The following is a 23,180-nucleotide window of genomic DNA, read 5'->3' on the forward strand; positions in this document are numbered from 1 at the left end:
TATTATTATTATTATTATTATTATTATTATTATTATTATTATTATTATTATTAATAATAATAATAATTTTGTTGCATAAAGCAGTTGCCAAAGCAGCATGCCAGTTAAGCTATTTGTCATGCTCCTGTTGGCTATATTCTCTAGCAAATATGAGTCTCTTCTCCATCCAAGGCAGGAGATCTCAAGGAACAAGCCACTCTGCTGGACCCTTGCGGGTAAAGGCATATTTTTCTGCATCCCAAGAAGTGGGAATAGAGTAAGAGAATGAGGCATAGTTCCACTGATGCAGTGGTACTCAAACTCTTTGCCATTGGAACCACCCTTTACATCTACATACAACTGTCACACACCCCACTCAACATAGCATATAAACAAAAATATGATCTTCTTGAATATTCTTCCAATTAGAACAGTTTTATTCAATGTTTAACTCAACACACATGCAAATTTTACAAATCAAAACATTTGGGAGGAGGAGGAGAAATCAGAGCCTCCAAGTATCATGCCCCCCTTGAGCTAGTCTCAACCCCCCTAGGGACCCCACCCCACTGTATGAAAACCCCTGCATTGATGGATAAGTACAGTGGGGCCTTGTTATCCACTGGGGTTTGGTTCCAGGATCCCCTGTGGATAACAAAATCTGTGGATGCTCAAGTCCCACTAAATATAATGGCAGAGCATAATGGTGTTCCTTATATAAAATGGGAAATCAAGGTTTGCTATTTGGAATTTATACTTTTTTGGAATATTTTTAAGCCGTGGATGCTTGAATCTGTGGGGAAAAAATCCATGGATATGGAGAGCTGACTGTATATGTGAGAGATTGGTAACTACCAGGCAGACCATCCAGCAAAAAAGAGCCAGTTCCTAGGGAGGTATTTTGGTGGAATTTATAACTCAATTTTTATAAGCTGGTTTAGTGCAACTGTGGAAAACATTGGGCTTTCCAGGTATTAGTCCTACAAATTCCACCATTCTTGACTTTTGGCATGACAACTGGGGCTGAGGGTGTTGAGTCTAGCATCATCTGGAGCAGGGGTCGGCAACCTCCGGCCTGCGGGCTGGATCCGGCCCGCGGGCGCCTTTCCGCCAGTCCCTCCCGCCGCCGAAATTGCCGCCGATTTCAGCGGCTTCAGCCGCCATTTTGCCCTTCCAAATGGCAGCGAAGTCTCGCGCAACCAAAAAGGTCGCGCGAGATTTCACCGCCATTTTGAAGGGCAAAATGGCAGCGCCCAGTAAGAGGCCTGAAACGGGGCTCCAGCAGCCGCAACGGACCTCTGGGAGGCCCGCTGTGTCCTCCGGAGCCCCAAAACGGGGCTCCAGCAGCCGCAACGGACCTCTGGGAGGCCCGCTGCGTCCTCCAGAGCCCTGAAACGGGGCTCCAGCAGCCACAACGGGCCTCTGGGAGGCCCATTGCCGTCGCTGGGGCCCTCCAGGAGGGCTCCTGTGATGCCCATGGGAGGCCATTGCCAGCGCTGGGGCCCTCCAGGAGGCTCCTGTGACGCGAGCGGCCCCTGGGAGGCCATTTTGCCTCGCGATGGGACCTCCGAGGCCCGCTGTGGCAGGGCCCCTGGGAGGCCAGTTGCTGTCCCTTGGGCCCTCCAAGAGGGCTCCTGCGAGGCAGAGGGCCACCCAGGGCCCGTTGCCTTCACTGGGGTCCTCCAGGAGGGCTCCAACACGGAGCGGGCCCCTGGGAGGCCCGTTGCCGTCGCAGGGTCCCTGAGGAGGGCACCAACGGTGGCAGCGGGCCCTGGGAGGCCAGTTCCGTCTCTGGGGCCCTCCAGGAGGGCTCCGGGCGGCAGCAGGCCACCCAGAGGCCGTTGCCTTCACCGGGTCCTCCAGAGGGCTCCAACAGCGGCAGCGGGCCCCTGGGAGGCCAGTTGCTGTCCCTTGGGCCCTCCAGGAGGGCTCCTGCAACGGCAGTGGGCCTCCCGGGCCATTGCCTTCACCGGGGTCCTCCAGGAGGGCTCCAACGGCGGGGGCCCCTGGGAGGCCCGTTGCCGTCGCAGGGTCCCTCAGGAGGGCTCCGGCGGCAGCAGCGGGCCCTGGGAGGCCAGTTGCTGTCCCTTGGGCCCTCCAGGAGGGCTCCTGCGACGGCATTGGGCCTCCCAGAGGCCCGTTGCCTTCACGGGTCCTCCAGGAGGGCTCCAACGGCGGCAGTGGGCCCCTGGGAGGCCCGTTGCCGTCACAGGGTCCCTCAGGAGGGTTCCAGCGCCAGCAGCGGGCCCCTGGGAGGCCAGTTGCTGTCCCTTGGGCCCTCCTGGAGGACCCCAGCGAAGACAACGGGCCTCGGGAGGCCCGCTGCCGTCGCAGGAGCCCTCCTGGAGGCCCAAGGGACAGCAACTGGCCTCCCAGGGGCCCGCTGGGAGGCCAGTTGCCGTGGCAGGGGCCCTCCAGGAGGGCTCCGACGGGCACACGGGACCCTGGCGTCAGGGGCCAGCAAAGACGGGGAGGCCTCCAGCGCTGGCGGGCCACGCCGCTCTTTCCTGGCCTCTGACAGGGCCTGGGGCCCCGTCAGGGGCCGGCAAAGAGGAGGTGGCATGACCCTTGGGGGTGGAAGCTCCGCCCCTGGGGTGGAAGCTCCACCCCCGGCTTCGGCCCCCTAGTTGTCTGAGGGACTCCAACCCAGCCCCCGGCTCAAAAAGGTTGCCTACCCCTGATCTGGAGGATGCACAAACACATTGTTCAAGTCTGTTTGAAGTCTGTTTGAATCAAACTTTCTTTAAAAAGAGACATTCATGCTTGATACACACACAGCCAATTCAGCTCTGGCAAAATGTACTAGCCAAAAAGGACACTATTCCATGTTTGTGTAAATATAGCCATCCAAGGAATCCATCCACATCTTCAGAGATATTGGTTTAGCACAAACCCAACATTCACCAAGGCTTCCCTATGGTGAAGCATGTGAATGGAAAGATCCCTTGATATTCGTCACCCAATTTGCATCTGGATCCTTCTCTATGGATAGTCACAGAAGCCAAAGGCATGTACTAAGTCCATTGAATCAATTGATGGTAAGTGAAGAACCAGAATGGGTTAATTTGTTAATCACATCCCTTTTCACCTATGATGTTCATTTGCTCCATCTCTGGATAGCAAACTAACAAGATGAAAGTATTGCCAATTTTATTTATTCGGGTCTCCTTTTCTCACAACATCATTGTATTTTTGTATACTTTATTTTAAAATTAAAACGTTAATTTAAGCATGTGTTCCACTGCTGTTACTTAGAAGTTTTGAAAATTGTTTTAGCAGACCTTTTAAAACTTCTCCCTCCCTCCCTCCTTTGGCAATTTCATCAAAATTGGAGGGCGGGGGGTAAGCAATACTGACAAACATTTTGCCTGACTTTGTAAGTTTCAATGGAAATGGAAGAGAAATTATGGTGAATGAAATGATACCAGAAAAGTGAATATGTATTGCAGAGGAGGGGTTGCAAAGATGGGATTGTATCTGAGCTGAGTTGCAAAACAACATACCTCACAATCTGACACAGGTAAATGGCAGAGTGTATTTCCCGACCTGGATAGGCAGTTGATGTCTAAAGGCGGAAAAGTATGATTTGTGGATGGTGGCAATGTCAATTAACTGAAGGGAGAAAATATTCTAGATTGATCAAAAAAGTGTTTGAAAATGGCTATGTGACTTCCCTGTTCATGATCACAGTACAGTAACTTCTAAAAATGGACTAAAATAGGAGAAAATTTGAGTGTGGTCAGGGTGTGGCAGAAATAAGAAGAGGGGAGAGACCTCAACTGTCAGAGTTGTTGTTGTTTAATGATATGTCAGGCCTTATACAGGCAAGAAAAACAAAAGGGAGAAAACTTACCCTTCCCATTTGTAAGTACCCCTCCCTTACATTTCAACTCAAGGCGGAAATGTGAAAACAAGCAAAGGAAAAAGGAGAGAATCTCATAGCATAGAAATGGAAGTTAAAAGAATTACCTACAATAGATGGATGGTTATTAAAAACATTAGATAATATTTAATTGCATTGACTAACAAATATGATAGAAAGAAACTCATACAGTGTTCAATAAAGATTGGGAAACTATAACAGATTTTTGTGAAAAGATGGTCATAACACACCACAAATGTATACCAAAGCCCTGATACTGTTCAATGATACCAATATGATTTTGATATACTGAAGTCATCAAACAACTTTAAATAAAAGGGAATTGTTAATATTACTTTTAGTTACTTTGAACCCAAGCAGAACTGACGAGAAGTCAAATAACGCAGATAAACTCTTTTTTCTTTGCTGTTAAAATAACAAGGGGAAAAAATACTTAACGTATATGTATTAATATATATGACCTTGCACTTTTTAATGTATGCAATAAACTTTAATTTAAAAAAGAAAAAAGAAAAAGGAGAGATTCAAGAGGGTTGTTGTTCTACAGAGGCAAACCCAAACTATTTTATCCTGTACAGCGATGAGCAAAAGGCATATCAAGGCAAGGTTTTGAAATGTTCATTTTGCTGCCCTTTGTCTTTCCAAGCGTATGTAACAATAGTGAACCCAATGTTTCTGTTGCCAAAGCGACACCACAACTCAGCAGAGGTACCAGCAGGCTTGACAAAACCCAAGACTGACAAAAATACAAAGAAATGTAAGGGAGGAAATAAGTGAGGAAACCTGCCCAAATAAACACCAATGAAGACTGAATGTGCATGGTCAGTGGCCATATAATGCTGACTGCTTATTAAGACTAACGCAGACAGAAGAATGAAATGGACAACTTTGGAAGATGGTATAGCGAGGTAACTGGAACCTTAAGTAGGAGCATTTCCCAGTGCAACATTTTGTATCAGGTTGTACTTGCGCTATCTACTTACTATAATGACCTAATATCCACATTAGATCGTTAGCACTCAGTTATATTGTAGAAATACACATTGTTTAGTATCATCTCTCCGGCATCAGATCCCTTTCTTTTGCATTAGGTGAAAAGAAAATGAATTACGTTTGGAAATACAGGTCCATATCTCACTGCAGAAATAATCCAGTCTGAGACCGCTTTTACTGCCCTGGCTCAATGCTGGGGAATCCTGGGGACTGTACTTTATCGTGGTACCAGAGCTCTTTGAAAAAGAAGGCTAAATATCCCACAAAACTAGTTCCTAGTTGTCCCTAGCACCGAGCCAGAGCAGTTAAAGTGGTCTCAAACTGGATTAGCTCTGCAGTGTGTTTTGGACCACAGGCATCAAATCAAGAGATGTACTAACAATGTGATTGCGTAGCGATTGTTTCAAACCATGCAAATTTCACTTGTGCAGTGTCCAGGGAGATGTACATGAAACTTCATGCTCAAATGCTACTGATCTTGGAAGAACTCATTTAGATTGGTGCAGTTGTGATATCCGGAGCTGGGGGCTTCCAAGGGGAGGCTGAGGAGGCCTGACCCACCTTCTCTTTCTGCTTCCTTGCTCACCAGCCACCTCTCCTGAGGCAGACATAGGTAGGATAGTGCTCATCCCTACCACCACTTCGGCTCCCTCCTCGAGGAGAATCAGGATGGTAGCAAAGCCACAAGGAACACACTTGTCCCTCCACTGCAATGGCCACCATTTCGGCTCACTCCTCAAGGAAAGAGCTGGGGTGGCAGCAAAGCCACAAGAGGTGCATTCACACACCACCCACAGCAGGAGGAGAGTCCAACTGGGTGTCACTCCTCCTCCGGGGTGTCACCCCGTGAGGTCCACAGGCACCCTCTGCACCCACCAAGTGATGCCATTGGATTAGTGCAAGGAACCTGAAAGTTGAAACAATTGTTTTTTTCAAGGATATCTATTGCTTGAATAGCATTGTATGGGTTTCCATTTATTCTTTATCACTTTTTAATTAGGATGGTGCTGGCATAATAGGTAGCATTTTAACTAGCTCTTTGTTTTCTTTTGTTCTCGTATTTTGCATTTTTCTTCTTCCACCGTGTCCTGCCTGGAATGTTTGACTTTTTGTTTTAGCTGGCTGTTGCACCTCATTGCTGTGCAGCATTGTTTACCTCTCATTTGCTTTGTTTTGGAAACTTTATATTGCCCATGTACATTAAAGAGGTAAAGGTTTCACCTTTGATATAACTGTCTAGTTGTATATCCTCCTCCTCCTCCTCCTCTGGATTTATTATTAGCTACTCTACTTTACTTTTTAACTACTTTTATGAAATACAAAAAGGTAATATTAGTACATTATAAATCTATGAATGCCAGAAACTGCAATATAATCTACAGTGGTCCTTCTACATTCACTTGTTATTTTGCATGATGATGATAATGTTACTGAAACGTTCAGTACTGTTAACAAGTTCAATCCATTTTTCAAGAAAGTGTACACAAATAATAAAGAATTTTGTATCACTTTAAATACTAACAAATGTATTATTGTGCATACAATTAATTCCACAGTAACTATTGTACTTATTTACAGCTGGCAGTTGGCACAAATGGTTCTTTCCCCCCAGCATTTAAGACCCTTTAAAAGAGGTTTATGATGTATACACTGTTAAACCCCATTTTTCAAATGCATTTCTCAAAGTAACATAGGGGTTTATCACACAAAGGTGATCTGGAGTTTATGCTGTGAATATCCCAGAAAAACCGTGCAATTATGCATAATGATTTCACATGACACAAAACCTGCCATTAAACCGCTCACAAGGAAGCATTAATGCGCATCTTTTTACTTTCCAGATTTCAACGACAATGCATTTCCGTTATCACTTTATTTGCGCAATTGTGTGTGATAATCATTTGCACAACTACTCGCCATTTTTGCTTCATTTGCAGTATGCTTTAAATGTGCTTTAATCTCTCTTCAATGCCGAAATCATCCCCAGTGTCATAAACACCTTAATTTAACATGTACAGCTGTCCCTCCACATTTGCAGCTTTGACTTTTGTGGATTTGATTATTCATGGATTTGATTAGTATGCTCTCTCTAGGAGTCTCTCTAGGTCCTCCAGGATGACTCTATGGTCAACGTCTGCCAAAAGTCACACTGGAGGACCTAGAGATTCCTAGAGAGAACATTTCTCTAGCCATTTGTAAGTCCTCCAACACAATTTCATGGTCAACATATGGCAGATGTTAACCACAGAGTTGCGCTGGAGGACCAAGATATTCCTAGAGAGGTGTTCTCTCAGGTAAAAAGAATAGTGGATTTTTATTTATGGTTTTTCACTTTCACGGGGGGTCCTGTGCCCTAACCCCAGTGAATGTGGAGGGTCCACTGTATAATAACAAAGACATATAGAGAGATCTAACAAACACGTAGTATTAAAATCAGAAAACCTAAATGCATTTGGCATCGTTAAAACAGCCAAAGCAAAGTCCAAAGAGCAGGCTGTCTCTTTCTCTTGCACAAAAAGTAATCAGAAACACCCTTCAGGAATTAAAAAGTCTTCATATATAATCCGAAAATGTGGAAAGAGGACACCTGTTGAACTTCCCTGGGGGGAAAAATCCCACAAATGTATCAAGCCATGTCCAGTTCACTGCTGTACTGTATACTAGAATAATTTATTCAGTAATATCTGTGCTGTTGATTATATTTCTTTTAATGGTTTCCATGCCTATAGTAACAAAAGAGCCAGCATAGCATAGGGATTTGAGTGTTGGACTATGGCACTGGAGACCAGGGTTCGAATCCTGGCTCAGCCATGGAAACCTACTGGGTGACTTTGGGCAAGTCACACTCTCTCAGCCTGAGGGGAAGGCCATGGCAAACCTCCTCTGAGGAAACTTGTCAAGAAAACCCCAAGATAGGTTCGCCTTAGGGTTGCCATAAGTTGGAAACAAGGCACACAACAACAGTCACAAAGCACCACAAAAGCAAAGTGCTGTACCTTTGCACCTTCTGATAAAAGTTGCTTTGAAGCATCATTCTTTTAAATGGCATTTTGTTCTATAAATCAGTGATATGTTTTAATACTACACTAGTCTAATTCCACTTTAGTGCTTACCTTTCTATGTTTTATAATTGGATTTTTTAAAATTTGTAAGCCGCTTTGTGTCCCAATTTTGGGGGAAAGCAGGATAAAATAATAATAATAATAATAATAATAATAATAGGGAAAATTGCTCTGAAGTATAATTCTTTTAAATGGCATTTCATTCTTTTAATGAGTGATGCGTTTTAATACTATACTTAATTCCATTTTAATGCTCACTTTTCTATGTTTTATAATTGCATTGCTTTTTTTAATTTAAAAGCTGCTTTGTGTGTCCCAGTTTTGGTGGAGAAGTGCTACAATTATATTTAAATAAAATATTATATTATTATATATTATATTATATTATTATGTTATAATAATATAATATATAATGTATATTAAAATATAATTATCGCACTTCTCCACCAAAATTGGGTCACAACGCAGTGGGATAATTTTATTTTAACATTAACTTATTATATTATAACATAATAATATAATATTAAATGTGGTAGGATATTTTATATTACTATTATATTATATTATTATATATAATAATATAATAATAATATAACATTATAACACATAATAATATAACATTAAAATAAAATTTTATATTAAATGTGGTGGGATAATTTTATTTTAATGTTATATTATTATAATATAATTAAATAATATTGTATTGTGGTGGGATAATTTTATATCATTATAATATAATTACATAATATATAATATGTTAAACGTGGTGGGATCATTGCATTTTGATTTTATATTATTATAATATATATTATTATAATATAATATAATATAATAAAAATATGATTATCCCAATTCCCCACAGAAATTGGGACAAGAAGTGGCTTACAAACTTAAAACAATAATATTTTAATAGTATGATATTTTATTATTATTATACTATGCACAATTGTTCCTCCCTTTTATAGCCCCAGGGGGACGGAGCACAGCTCGGCATTATCCAACCACACGACGGCTCTACTAAAGCCCTGGCTTTCCCCGTTTCCTATTGGTAGCTGAGCTATCACTCTTTCTGAAACAAAGGGAGGGGGGAGAAAACAACGTCGAACACAACCAGGAAGTTGAGCCCGAACCGTAACAACACTTAACTCTTGGGCCCTTTGAAAACTCGGCCTCCGTTAGCCCCGCCCCCCAAGTCGCAGCCAAACTTACTGTCTCATTCTCCGGCCAGGCAAACGCTCCGATTGACCAATAGGGCTCCTAAAAGGGGCACTCGCCAGGCTGCTCTTTCCTCACCATGGCAACCGGCGTCCTGTAAACCCTTTCGCTCTTCTGTGCGGAGCGCCATGGTGAGTAAGGGCCGCTTTACCTCCCCTTTTTATCTGGGCTGCATCCACGCTGGAGAAATAACCCAGTTTGGCACCGCTTTAAGTGTACCTTGGCTCAAGGCTATGGAATTCTGGGAGCTGGAGTTTGTTGTGGGGCCCAGAGCGGAGCTTTTGTTTTGTAACTTATATCTGGTCTTAAATGCAATGCATTCATTCATGTTAAATATGTAATTTCCCAAGCAGACATCTAGTGATTAGAGTTGCTGTGGAGCAATGTAAAGTAATGCACTTAGGGAGGAAAAATGAAATGCACAGATATAGGATGGGGGACACCTGCCTTAAGGAGACAACATGTGAAAGGGATCTAGGAGTCCAAGTAGAACACAAGCTGAACATGAGTCAACAGTGCGATGCGGCAGCTAACAAGGCCAATGCGATTTTAGGAAGTATAGTGTCTAGATCAAGGGAAGTAATAGTTCCACTCTATTCTGCTCTGGTCAGGCCCCACCAGGAATATTGTGTCCAGTTCTGGGCGCCACAATTCAAAAAGGATGTTGAGAAACTGGAGCGTGTCCAAAGGAGGGCGACAAAAATGGTGAAAGGTCTGGAAAACATGCCTAATGAGGAACAACTTAGGGAGCTGGGGATGATTAGCCTGGAGAAGAGAAGGTTAAGAGGTGATATGATAGCCCTGTTTAAATATTTGAAGGGATGTCTTATTGAGGAGGGAACATGCTTGTTTTCTGCTGCTCCAGAGACTAGGACCCAGAGTAATGGATGCAAGCTCCAGGAAAAGAGATTCCACCTCAACATTAGGAGGAACTTCCTGACAGTTAGGGCTGTCTGACAGTGGAACAAACTCCCTCGGAGGGTGATAGAGTCTCCTTCCTTGGAGGTCTTTAAGCAGAGGCTGGATGGCCATCTGTCCGGGATGCTTTGATTTGGATTTCCTGCATGGCAGAATGGGGCTGGACTGGATGGCCCTTGCAGTCTCTTCCAAATCTGATTCTATGATTCTATGACTAGGTCCCATTGAACAAAGGAAGACTTATATCTGAGTAAACACATACAGCACTGCAATGTAAAGGGACTAGAATAAAGCTGGCATTTTCAAATTGCATGGATGTGGCCCACGATTTGCGGTCTCAGCTTCATCATGTCGACTTCTAGGGAGAGGTCAGGTGTGTTTTGATCCAGGGCCCATTTATTGGGGTTGTTTTCTTAAAGCATGGAGTAGTGCAACACCCCTCCTGGCATTTCTAGGTCCTCCATCAAAACTCTGTGATCATCCTCTGCCAGAAGCACACACAACCTACAATCTACATAGAACTACACTGGAAAATGCCTAGAGGAAACATATTTTTGGACATGGGTAAATAAAACCACTGGCACTGTTCTTGTGGACACAGCCTTTAAAAAAACATTAGTTTAAGGTGGTTGCTGCCTTTTCCAATGTAATTCATAACACTCAATAAGTTAGCAGAAGACCCAAAAGTCTTAAGAGTAACATACATTGTTTACATAAATGCTGTTTGATGTCTTTGTCTCTTTATGCAGGCAGAGTTGGGGCTTAATGACCACCATCAGAATGAAGTGATCAACTACATGCGCTTTGCACGCTCCAAGCGTGGCCTTCGCCTCAAGACAGTCGATTCCTGCTTTCAGGACCTTAAGGACAGCAGGTACCCTGGTGATAAAATAACAGGAACACAATCTCAAAGGTGCCAGTATGTAGCATGCACACAGATGTAATACTTGTGAAGAAGGGACTGTGATTGGGCATACACTCACTGCTTGCAACCCAGTGCTTTATGTTTTGTTTTGTAATATACAAAGTTCCAAAAATATGGAAGGCAGCTTTTACAAATTGTGCAGCATGACTGACATATAAACCGCCATTTGCTTTATCTAATATGTGTATATTATTTAATTGGGAATGCAGGAACATTTCTTATATTGCACCTGCCTTCACTCAGAAGAGTATCAAGAGTGTATTTACTAGCAGCCCCCATTGTACCTGTGTTTTATGCCTTTCTTCAGTACCAAGTTGTATGTAACTAGTATCTGAAACACAGTGGGTTCTCACCATCTGCAGGCTTATCGTGCGCAGATCTGAGCATCCATGGACAGCAAATCCCATTGTTGTCAATGATGGCGTGTGCATGCTTCGGCACACACATCGCACCACTATTGCAGAGAATGGGACCTCAGGTCACAAACCATAATAGAAAATTCATTTGATCATGTACACACAGTATCTTCAAGTAACCGCAACATCTTTCCCACATATATATAGTATGTGTGTGATATGATATATATATCTTGATTGCTTTGTCACTTTGTAGAGATCTGAAGCAGACTTAATCCCAGTTTCTTTTTAGAAAGTAGTGATGTGGTCCAATCATACTAACAACTTAAGAATAGAACTATAACTTTGGAACCATAACTGGAATTCAGCACATTATACATAATTTGGTTTCCACCTTCCTTTCCCAGGAGCAGCTCCATCATCCCTGTCAATGCTTTCTTTAAAGTAGTCGGCAAAGGTTCTCTGGAATGTAATCCAGAAGGAAAAGAGGATTCACCAACCGAAGTAAACATTGCTGCCACTGTACAATAGTCACACAAAAGCATTTGACTGCAATCCATGGGATTCTATGGATTGTTGTCCATGTATTTACATAGTTACAGCAAAAATATCAGTAGCCATATTGTTTGTTTGCTTGTTTGTTTTGTTAATTCAGATATTTTGGTTTGCTGGTATGCATGCTTTAATAACCCTGTACATTTTTTTTGGGTGAAGGTTGGTAGAAGACACGTTTACCATCGATGAAGTTACAGACATACTGGATGGCTTACAAACCGTGGTACACAGTGAGGTGGAATCAGAGCTTATTAACACGGCATACACCAATGTGTTACTTCTGCGCCAGATTTTCTCCCAAGCAGAGAAGTGGTATCTTAAATTGCAGACTGACATTTCTGAGCTGGAAAATAGGTAGGATTTTTGAAATGTACAAATATTAATAAGGTGTTTCCACTGTGTGTTTGGGGCACTATTAGTTTTAAAAATACTGATCTTTACAAGAGTTCTTAACATTTTTACTCAGAGGTCAGTTCCACTAAATTCAACTAAAGTTGCCCCAAGTAAGTGTGTTTAGGTTTGCAGTCCTGATCAGTTAAGTAAATCTGTTTATCTAGAAAAGTAATTTTATTTCTAAAAGGATCTTTCCATTAAAGTTTCTGCCTTAGTACTATTTTTCCATATACAACTGCAAGACTAATTTTTCTGTTTTTATCGCTTTCATTGCTCTGTACAATATAGAATATAGCTTGGTGTTCAAAAGGATTAACTGAGTGAAATGTTTTCTTCTCTGTTTCAAGGGACTTATTAGAGCAAATTGCAGAGTTTGAACAGTCAGAATTTACAGCTTCAAATAAGAAAGTACGTATGAATCTTTTTCTGCCATTATAGCAAAATTGCTTACTATATGGAGTTTTTAATGGTTCTGAATTTAAGAGAAGAGGTAACTAGAAAGTTAATGGTTTCTAAGCAATAACACTTTGCTTAATTTTTTTTAAAAAGTTTGTCAGTTTATTTAAAATATATTTATCCTGTTCTTTAATAAAATGTCTTTCAAAATAGTTACAAAAAAGATGGTTTCTGAAATCGGTCTTACAAACTAGAAGACATAGCACACAAGGAAAAGAGGATGGAGAGGGAGAAGGAGAAAAGGAAGCTCAAGTAGAAGTTTATTAATGATTTTATAATTGCCGACTGGGATGGAAACAGCCCAGATATAATCTGATAGAGCTGGAGAGAATCAAATACAGCTCCCTCTGATTAGAGACAGTGGAGTAGCTCTGTTTCTACTTTGTAAGCATAATATGAGGGAATCTTTCCCTCCCCACCATCAGTCTAGGAAGTAGTCACATTGTGCTGTTCTTTTCATTCATTCATTTTATATTCTGCCTTTCTTTCAACATGGCACCCAACATGGTTCAAGCATAACTTAAAGTATAGCTCCATAAAAATGATTATATATATATGTGTGTGTGTGTGTGTGTGTGTGTTAAAAGTTAAATAAGTCAGCCTATTAAAACCGCACTAATAGAAGACTTCAAAAGTGTTTGTAGAAAGCACCAACAAGAAGAGAAACCTATGTTGTTTTTACCTGCTCCAATGTTTGGTGAGACCTGCTGTCTGTATGACAGTCTGTTCTGCAGGTAGACAGGTTGTCTCAGTGATCCAGAGACCTGGAACTAGGGAGAATGGAGCCAAATGTGAGGGGGACAGTTGTTTCATGACTGGAAAGCGGGTCTGCTGAATCAGGAAGTCTGTGAGGAAATGGTAAAGCAGTGAAGATAATTTTTCTTGTAAATAGATGCCCTGCAGGATGCATGCTATATAAGGGAAGAAAGAGACATGGATAGCTTGGAGGCTGTTGTTAAAAGGGGAGGGGGCAGTTAGTTGAGGATCTTCACAGTCCTTACATGAACTGAAAGGAGTCTGGAGAGGAGGAGGAGGAAGTTTTGAGCTTATAACCTGTTTCCTTACATCTGATACCTTTAGAAAACACTCTTCCTACCAGAATATAGGTAGGAAGGTAGCCCTGGTGGTGCAGTGGTTAAATGCCAGTATTGCAGTACTCAAAGGTTGTGAGTATGATCCCAGGCAGGGCTTCAAGATCCACTCAGTCTTGCATCCTTTCATAAGCCAGTCAAATGAGTACCCTGCTTGTTAGGGGCAGTTAGCGTACACATTGTAAACAATTTAAGTAGTGTTAGTTCACTGATAAGAAGTATAGCAATGTACTTGCTGTTGCTATTGCTATCTTATAGCTTCAGTCATGCATCCACTTATCCCATTCACTTCAGTGAGCTGTACAGTGGTCCCTCCACATTCTCTGGGGTTAGGAGTGAAGGACTCCCATGAATGTGGAAAAACCACAAATAAAAACATTATTCTTTTTACCTGAGAGAACACATCTCTAGGACTCTCCAGGTCCTCCAGTGCAACTCTATGGTCAACATCTTCCAGAAGTTGATAATAGAATCATGCTGGAGGACCTACAAATGTCTAGAGAAGTGTTTTCTCTAGAGAAAATGTATAGAGTTGTCTTATACATGCTGGAAAGAATATGTTTGAATAATAATAATAATAATAATAATAATAATAATAATAATAATAATAATAATAATTTGTTTTATTTATATACCGCTATTCCAAAGATCATAGCGGTGATGTACATATGTACTTATAACCTTTTAATGCTCTTTTTCCTCCAGCCCAATCCAGAGCTGGTTAAGCCTAAACTTACTCCATTGCATGATGGGGCATCAGAACTCCTACAGAAGGTATGATGTAGTTCTTGTGATAGTTTTGGCTGTTGTCTGTTAATTCAGTTAATGTTATTTAAACCTTTGCTTAGAAATTATTCTACAATTGGCCCTTCCCCTCATAAGGAAAAAAACGTGTGTGCTCAGGCCCCATTAGAAGTAATGGGGTGCCATGGTCGCACACCCCGTTACTTCTTCTGGGACGCGCCAGGGTTTTTTTCCGGCACGGCTTCCAGTGTATGACGCAGGTGCATTATACCATAGTTTTTAAACGATGGTGTACACAGTTTTTCTCCATTCTTGCCAGCTAGAATTTTAGGTTTCCAAAAATTATCCATGTAATTTGAAAATGCCAGCTTTATTTAAGTTCGTTTACATTGCAGTGCTATATATGTTTACTTAGACATAAGTCTTCCTTTGTTCAGTGGGACTTATTCTTAGTTAAATGTGCATAGAATTGCAGGAAACTGCATTTCCATATGCATTTAACAGACAGTAAGATTCATTGAATTCAGTGGGCCGTTATTAATAGTAGTAGTGTATAGGATTGTATGGTTGAAGAAGAATGTAAATTCCATAAGGCCATATATAATCTAATCACTAGATATTTAGTTGGGAAATTATATATTTAATATGAATGCATTGCATTTAAGACCAGATATAAGTTACAAAACAAAAGCAACCCCTCCTCCTAAAAGTTATTGTGTAATTTTAGGATAACTGAAAATCTTTAAAAATCAGAAACCGTCCATTCCTTCTTCCTTTCTAGTCAACAGAGATTTGAAAAACAGTTTGTCAGAAATCTATGAGCTTTTGTTGTATTTGATCTCGTCCTCTATGGTATGATTAAAAATGATTCAGCTTGGCCACTGTTCCTTTTTCTGTCACTAAAGATCCTTTCAGGCAAGGAATAGTTAATATTCTAATGCCTTAAACGCTGAACTGAAGCAAGAGCTAGAATAATTCCCTCTTCTTAGCTTCATTTTCTTTAATTCCAGTGAAGTTAAATGGTATATATAATCAAGAAAAATTGGGAAGTGAAGAAGAAATCATTAGAGGTGAAATTGTTGTTGGAGAAAAACATGAGGGTGCACCATGGATGTCATATTTGAGAATTTGAGGATATACTGCAATAATGTCCTCTTGCTCCCAAAATGAAGGATGGAAGATTTTCTCCATTACCAACCTGCTGTTTCCTCAGTCTGTGTATGGAGGAAGAGGGAATGTTGACCAAATGTGGGTGCCTGCTCTCACCCTGTTTTAAAGTTAAGCATGTCAGAACTAGTAAGTATTGTAGCCCATAGAACACTTGCTACTCTGATGACCATTATCTCCCGGTTATCTTTGTTCTAATCAGAAAAACATGTCTGAATGTTAGACATGTCTATAAGTTGACTATTTAGTGATAGAATAGTACAATCAACTGTTTAATTATCCACAGGAAATTGCAAGACTTCAAGAAGAAAACGAAAAATTGAGGAGCAGATTAAAGAGAATAGAAGCGCAGGTAAATTTGCTGAAGATTTTGATATACATATACTGAAAGCGCAGAAGTTCTGTTTTTCAAATTTTCAAATCTCTTTCAGGCCACCAGCGCACTGGATGAAAAATCAAAGTTAGAGAAAGTTGTGCGAGATCTAGAGATTGCTCAGGGAGATCAAAAGGTAAAAAAATTGTCTTACTCAAATAGATCAACTACACCAGGGGAAATACTGACTAACATTTAATATCATTTCAGTTAAATGTTAAATGATATTGAATTATTCCAGATGGATTATTTTAGAAGCTTTTTCAGAAAAAAATTTAATTGGTTTAATTTGCCAGGCCCGTTGTAAACTTGATAACCATATGTGATGTTATTTAAAAAACAAAACAAAATAGATGAATAATAAGTACGAAAGTACAACAGGCAAAATAAGCATTTCTTACCATTTTTGCTGTTTTTTTTTAATTCAAATTTCTTTTATTTTGCTTTCCAACATGGTTTGTGGTATGTATTCTTTGATATAAAAATATTTGGGGAGGAGCGGGGGTTGTTCAGTTAAGAAAATTTTTAGTTTTGAAAGTCAGTCCTAGAACTATGCTTTCTTGCACTGAATAATTTTAAACTATGTATTAGATAGCAGTATTCCCTGTCAAATTAAATTACTGTTTCCAAAGCATCGCCATTTTGTTCCAGCTGTTAAAGCTTTATCTTCGACCAAACAGAACTGTATTGACACATGGTGAGGCTTTTCAGATTGAAAACTTCTCTGTTTAATACTAACAAAAATGTCTACCTGAATCCCTGGCTAATTTTTTTTTCCTTTAAATTTAAAAAGTTATTTTTATCTCTTCTAGCCTCTGTGAGGCTATAGTTCATGACTTGGCAACTTCCTGATTAAATTTCTGATTCAGCAGTCAGCAATATTAAATTGAAACAATATCTTACAAATTTCCCCACTTGCAGTTTTATTGTGGGGAATTTTGAGAACTTGCGTGTCTTGACTGAATACCTAAATTTTGGGTCTGTGGACTGTAATAAATTATGACTGACTGAATTTCCCCACTTGAAGTTAATCTGTTTTATTAAAATCAACTAGGACTTCCATACAGTATATAACATTCCAATACGAAGGTATTATGCTCTTCCCAAAATCTGTTGTTGGAGTTTGTGGAATTAACTTTCAGTTGCTGCAGCATACATTATATGACTTCAGATATCTTTAAAGATATCTTTAGATATATTTACAGGTCTTCATAGCCAGGATGAAAATGGAAGCTCTGTTCTAGCGCAACATAGTACAAATGAAGAATCCCAAGATTCTCTATTTTGCTTTTCAGAGTAAATATTATAAGGAAGGTTTAAATATTATGTTTAAACAAGGTGCAAAACAGATTGGCATAAAAAGCCTGCTTGCAGGCATCTTGGGGTCATGGCATTCAGACGATGCATACCCCCCCCAAATGCTCAGAAGCCGGCTTCAAGCTGCCTGGCTGCCTTGATGAAAGGCCACTTCTGGGTGCTTAGTGGTGTTAATACGACACACGTCATAAGAGCGCTTTAAAGCTGGCTTCCGGCCATGGCAGGGAGGAAAAGCCGGCTTTTTGCCTGTGCAAAAAGGAGCCGCTGTTTGCCACTTATTTTTCAGCCAGTAAAAAGGCAAATTGGGGCCATGGTGTGCAGTTGCCATGGCCACAATCCATCTTCGGAAGAGGGGCTTAAAGTCTCCCCATTAGGGCGGTCTCTTTTGCCCCTAATTCCTTTTCAAAGTTTTTTTCTTAGACATTTCAGGTGATGATATAAAGCTATTGCATTTATTTTCCATCTCTTGTTCATAGTCTAAGAGGGGTGCATGGTACAGTGGTACCCCGGGTTACGAAAATAATTCGTTCCGCCGCCGCGTTCGTAACCCGAAATCCTTCGTAAGCCGAAAAAGCCATAGGCGCTAATGGAAAAACCGCGATTTCGTGCGAAATAGCGCCGAAAAGCACCAAAATTTTTTTCGTAACCTGAAATAACCTTCGTAACCCAGAACAGTTTTTTCCTATTGATTTTTTTCGTAACCCGGAAATTTCGTAAGGTGGTGCTTTCGTATCCCGGGGTACCACTGTATATATTTTTGCATCTGGTTTTTAATAGGTGTGAGTGAACATGCAAGTGTTAATTATTTAGTAATGGATTTTGTAGTTTTTTATTTTATTTTATTAAAACCATGTTTATGTTTGCTTCCTTTCTTTTTCAGCATAACACTACACAGGATCTTAGTGAACTAGAAAGTGGTATGGCTGATCTGAAGTACCAGTTAGAAAAGACTCTGAAAGACAGTACTGAAAACCAAAAATCCCTGGAAGAGAATCTGGTGTCAACAAAGCATGACCTTCTTAAGGTTCAAGACCAACTGGCTATGGCTGAAAAGGTTAGTTTTCATTCTTTTGCACTGCTGAAGTCATAGCTGTCATCACCTTCTTTTCCTAAGTCTAGTAACATGACAGTGGGATAAATGTATTGACTGTATATGAAAGAGAATATAGAATATAGTGGCTTATACTGTATATTAGTGAAAGTCATCTTTAGAACTGAGATCTTTAGATACTGTATAGGGCAGGATATACAATATTTTAATACAGAAAAATAGTTATAGCACATGTAATCTACAGTATAGAATAAACTTTGGAATATCTTTTTCATTTAGATATTTATTCTTTTTGATATAAAAAATTAAAAAATAGTTAGAGTGTCCTTGAAAGGAATTATGTTTTAACAGGTTTAATATACAGGTTTTTTTTAAAAAAAAAATCAGTATCATATGCAAGTTCCAGGAGTTCTGGACTAAAATGTGAACACTTCTGTCTAACTCCACCTCTGCCACCAATTGCAAGGGTCTTCCACCTGTCCCACTCCTGTGGCATCAAACATGGAGAACTTCTAGGTGCCCTTGCTGTTCCTGTGTGAGACTTATTTCTTTGATCCCACCGCTGGATACCACTATCCTTGAATAACTGCTGGCAACACAGGCAATATGTGTGTGAAGCCAAACATTCCAGTAACCTTTATATAACTTTCTCAGAAGCACACGTGTATAAAAACAAAAACATATTGTAAAAATTACATATTTAAAACATATAAAACCTGACTGACATGAACTCTTAACTCATAGCTTTCACTGTTATTTTTCACTCATATTCATATTTCTCACTCTCACTCTGCCCTGGTGACACAGTGGTTAAATGCCAAAACTGCAGCCATTCACAGCCACAAGGTTATGAATTCAATCCCAGACAGAGCTCCAGGGTACATTCAGCCTTGCATCCTTCTATAGGTTGCTAAAATGAGTACCCAGCTTGTGTGGGGCAATTGGCTTATACATTGTAAACCACTAGTGTTTAAGTGCACTGATAAACGGTATAGAAATGTACTTGCTTTCGCTATCACAAAACTGATGTCCACCTAGCTTTTTAAAAATACCTTTTAAATACCTTCAAATATTCAGCTACCACTTACTTCCAACATTCCTACTCACTTCCTCCTGACAGATCACTTACCTTATTACATATACCATACATGACATCTATAACCATATTTACCTTAATTTCTGTACTAAATATACAACTTTTTTCAATAGTCCATAACATCACAAATTATAGGCTAGATTCCTTTGCTGATTGGAAGAGAAAGCAAAAAGGGGAGTTAAGGCTGCAGTTCTATACCTATCCACATTGACATAAGCCATACAAAGTACAGTGGGACTTGCTTCTGAGTATATTTAAAGCAGTGGTTCTTAACCTTCCTAATGCTGCAACCCTTTAATATAGTTCCTCGTGTTGTGGTGACCCCCAACAGAAAATTGCCGTGTCTCGGTTCCTAAGACTGTTGTATTATTGTTGTTCACCGCTATGATCCTTGGAATAGGGGTATATAAATAAACCACATTAAGACAATCGGAAATATGTGTTTTCCAGTGGTCTTAGGCGACCCCTGTGAAAGGGTTGTTCAACCTCCCAAAGGGGTCACGACCCACAGGTTGAGAACTGCTGATTTAAAGGATTGTGCTGTAAATCTCATTTCCCTCAGATACATTCATCGGTCTGCAGTAGCTCATTACACAGTTCTGATAGAGATCCCCTAGTAAGCTTCCATTCTGCTTTATAAAAAAAAACCTATGTAAATGCATTAATGATTCTAAATGAACAGGAACTGGAAAAGAAGTTTCAGCAAACAGCTGCCTATCGCAACATGAAAGAGATTTTGTCCAAGAAGAACGAGCAGATAAAGGAGCTAAGAAAGAAGCTTACAAAGTAAGTTGTGTTCTTCCATTTATCTTTCATCTTTGTATGACATTGTGTGATTTTGCCAAACCACACATTTTTAGTAAGTGAAAACTGAGACTAGGATTCAGTGAATTAATCGTGTTGAGTCTCAGCATTTATACATGCTTTTATTGTTTTTCCTTTGAACAGCAGAACCACATGCCATTCTACAAACAACAATTTCATGATATTTTTAAAAGCATTGTTAAGAGGTTGCCCAAAATTGCTATGGTTTAAAAACCAAGTATAAAGCCTTCTTGAGTGTGCAGAACTAGATCTTTGGATCCCAGCCCCAAGATGCTGATGTTCGTTCTATAACTGTAGCTTTTAGAATTGTAAACATGCAAGTCAAGTGAATTGTGAATAGTACCTTCTTCAGTTCTGCTCATCTACACACACAGGACAGGTTCCTGGCAAGCTAAATAAACTCCAGCAGGATTTCTGGATGGCTTGAGTGCAAGTCATCCAGTTCTGTTTCACTGACATCACAGTGCAGAATGGAAGTGAAAAAACTCAGATAAAGATTCAAATTATTAGGATTTAAAATGTTCTGTTTTACATTGGGTTGTATTCAAGAGCTGAATAAGTGTATCCTGATGGAGTAATGGTTACTTACTAGAACATACACTACAGCTAAGTGGCAATGTGTTGTGTCTTGTTTTAGCATGATATTTTAATCTGTTTTTCTAACTTCCTTTTTTAAAAGATATGAACCAGATGATTAATATCAGAAGAACATCTGCTGTGTAAAAGAACTGCCACGTTGGAAAAGCAGGCCGTTTTGAAAATAGGTCATCTGCTTTTGAATATGTTACAAGTCATGCATTTCAAAAAGTTTGTTTCTAATTTTCTTTTCTTTTTCTCTCCCTTTTTGGGAAGCATATTTTACATTAGGAAGTCATAACTGAGAACTGAGAGCCAAAAAAAAAAAAGGACATAGTCTTATTTCTGTGTTTCAAGCCTTTTTTAATAGTTACCTTGTGCATTGTCTGGAAGAATATAAGTGCAGAGAACCTGTAGTAGAGGAACTATTCTTATTTTAATCAAAATTTTAGAATTAAATTTTCATTCCTTATATATCTGTACAGTGCAGGCCCAAACAATCTATTCCATGCAGTTGACATGTTTCCTAAATGTGGTTTATTTTTGCAGTTACAGTGATAGCAGGAGGGAAAGGCTGATTCTGTACAGTAATAATATAAAATATTATCTCAGTAATTTCCAATAGAGTTTTATCACCAAGAGAAAAGTTATGTGTTTAGGAAGCAGAAAATTTGGTCTTCCTTGGTTAATTCACCAGTAAATATATGCAGACTGAATTTCTTCTGTCTTAACTGGAAGTACTTAATTTTATTACAAATATTAGACAGGCATCACAGTGCACTCAGGTACACTTTCCATTTTATTTCTCTGGCATTTGGCTCAGAATCTAGGTAGACTACACTGAAATTAATCAGTTGTGTTTAGCAGGCATTATAAACCACACTCTGAAAATATTCCAAATTAAAGGTAAAAAAATTGTTTGTTCCAAATCTGTTGACAACAGCCCAGGTGAAACTAAATGAAATAAATGTTTAACAGGATTTGTGGAAGATGTTTCTGTGGAAGGACTGTTTCAGTTACAAAGCACTTATAAAACATTCTTGTATTTATTCTTTTAAGCTTTATGTTTCTGTTGACCATTATTATATGTTCAGTGTTTTTATAAAACAAGTTACTAAGATTTTAAGGCATTTAATGAATTGGTTTGTGGATCCTTTACATGAAATATAGTGGAGAACAAGTTTCCATGTCCCTTTAACAGTTGACTCTGTATCTCAACTAATAGAAGGCTGTATCTTGATTTTTACAAATTTCATAATACTTTAGGTAAGTCCAAAATGGCAGGGCAGTATTTTGCCCAAGGCAAGATGTTTATAAACTACATAGACAAGTACTAAAGGTTCAAAGTTTTTATTAGTAGGCAAGAAAAAAAGAATGCAAAATATCTTAGTTGGTGAGGGCTCAAAACAAATGACAGTGAAGAGATTTCAGCTGTTGGCTGATATGCACATAGTACCACTGCAGTCATGTTGGTGTTGAAGGGGGAGAGTGGTAGCTAATCATGCTGGATCATTGTTCTTTTAATTTCAGTACCTAATAATCAGTACAATTTTATTTCATTATTATGTGCATAGTAAAGCACACTGACAGACTGGGATAGGATAGCTTGACCCAACTGAGAGATACAGAACAGTATCCATTATTACTGGACTGCCACACAGAACATGTTAGCATTCAGCAAATATTTTTTTCTATGCAATGTCGCATTAAATCATTACTCCTCATTCCTGTTCTCTTCCCCACTGTTTGTGTATGTATTTAAAGAATATGCATTCTATATCATTTTTAAGTCCCTTTAAGATTGAGATTACGTGTTTTGAATTTCCTGGTAAGTAATAGTAGCTATGAAAAATGAAAGAAAAGGAATAATGTAAGAGGAGCCCTGCAAATAGCTAGTTTAATTTTGCTGTCTGCTTCCTGTTGCATACTTGAAGAACGCTCACAAACTAGTTAACACGCCCACCATTGGTTGCTAATACAGTGAACCCTCCATATCCACAGACTCTTTATCCACGGATTCAGTCATCCATGACTTGAAAATATTCAAAAATATATAAATTTCAAAAAGCAAACCTTGATTGTGCTGGTTTGTATAAGGGACATCATTTTACTATCCACTGAATATAAGAGGACTTGAGTATCCATGGATTTGGGTATTTATGAAGGTTCCTGGAACCAAACTCAGTGGATACCAAGGGCCTACTG

At 39.8% G+C, this 23,180-nt stretch overlaps 1 protein-coding gene across 2 annotated transcripts; it reads left to right on the forward strand.

The window, feature by feature from the left end:
• Positions 1-9,052: 9,052 nt before the first annotated feature.
• On the forward strand, positions 9,053-22,105 carry LZTFL1 (leucine zipper transcription factor like 1). 2 transcript variants are annotated; one of them, XM_042476866.1, is made up of 10 exons: positions 9,053-9,263; positions 10,800-10,963; positions 12,046-12,240; positions 12,627-12,687; positions 14,532-14,600; positions 16,024-16,089; positions 16,169-16,246; positions 18,308-18,481; positions 20,257-20,360; positions 21,079-22,105. In XM_042476866.1, exons 1-10 carry the CDS (start codon positions 9,261-9,263, stop codon positions 21,095-21,097), a joined length of 933 nt encoding a protein of 310 aa, XP_042332800.1. In that variant the 5' UTR covers positions 9,053-9,260; the 3' UTR covers positions 21,098-22,105. The 2 variants fall into 2 exon arrangements, with proteins under 2 accessions (XP_042332800.1, XP_042332801.1); XM_042476867.1 differs by having other exon boundaries at positions 9,066-9,263; positions 10,800-10,924.
• The last annotated feature ends 1,075 nt before the right edge of the window (positions 22,106-23,180 follow it).

The sequence above is a fragment of the Sceloporus undulatus genome, chromosome 6 (assembly GCF_019175285.1).
Source record: "Sceloporus undulatus isolate JIND9_A2432 ecotype Alabama chromosome 6, SceUnd_v1.1, whole genome shotgun sequence".
NCBI classification, from domain to species: domain Eukaryota; kingdom Metazoa; phylum Chordata; class Lepidosauria; order Squamata; family Phrynosomatidae; genus Sceloporus; species Sceloporus undulatus.

Excerpts from the sequence above, each read along its gene's own strand:
- LZTFL1 (XM_042476866.1), top strand. Across the intron at positions 12,241-12,626 it reads ATTTCTGAGCTGGAAAATAG|GGACTTATTAGAGCAAATTG; the intron begins GTAGGATTTTTG and ends CTCTGTTTCAAG. Across the intron at positions 12,688-14,531 it reads TTACAGCTTCAAATAAGAAA|CCCAATCCAGAGCTGGTTAA; the intron begins GTACGTATGAAT and ends TTTTTCCTCCAG.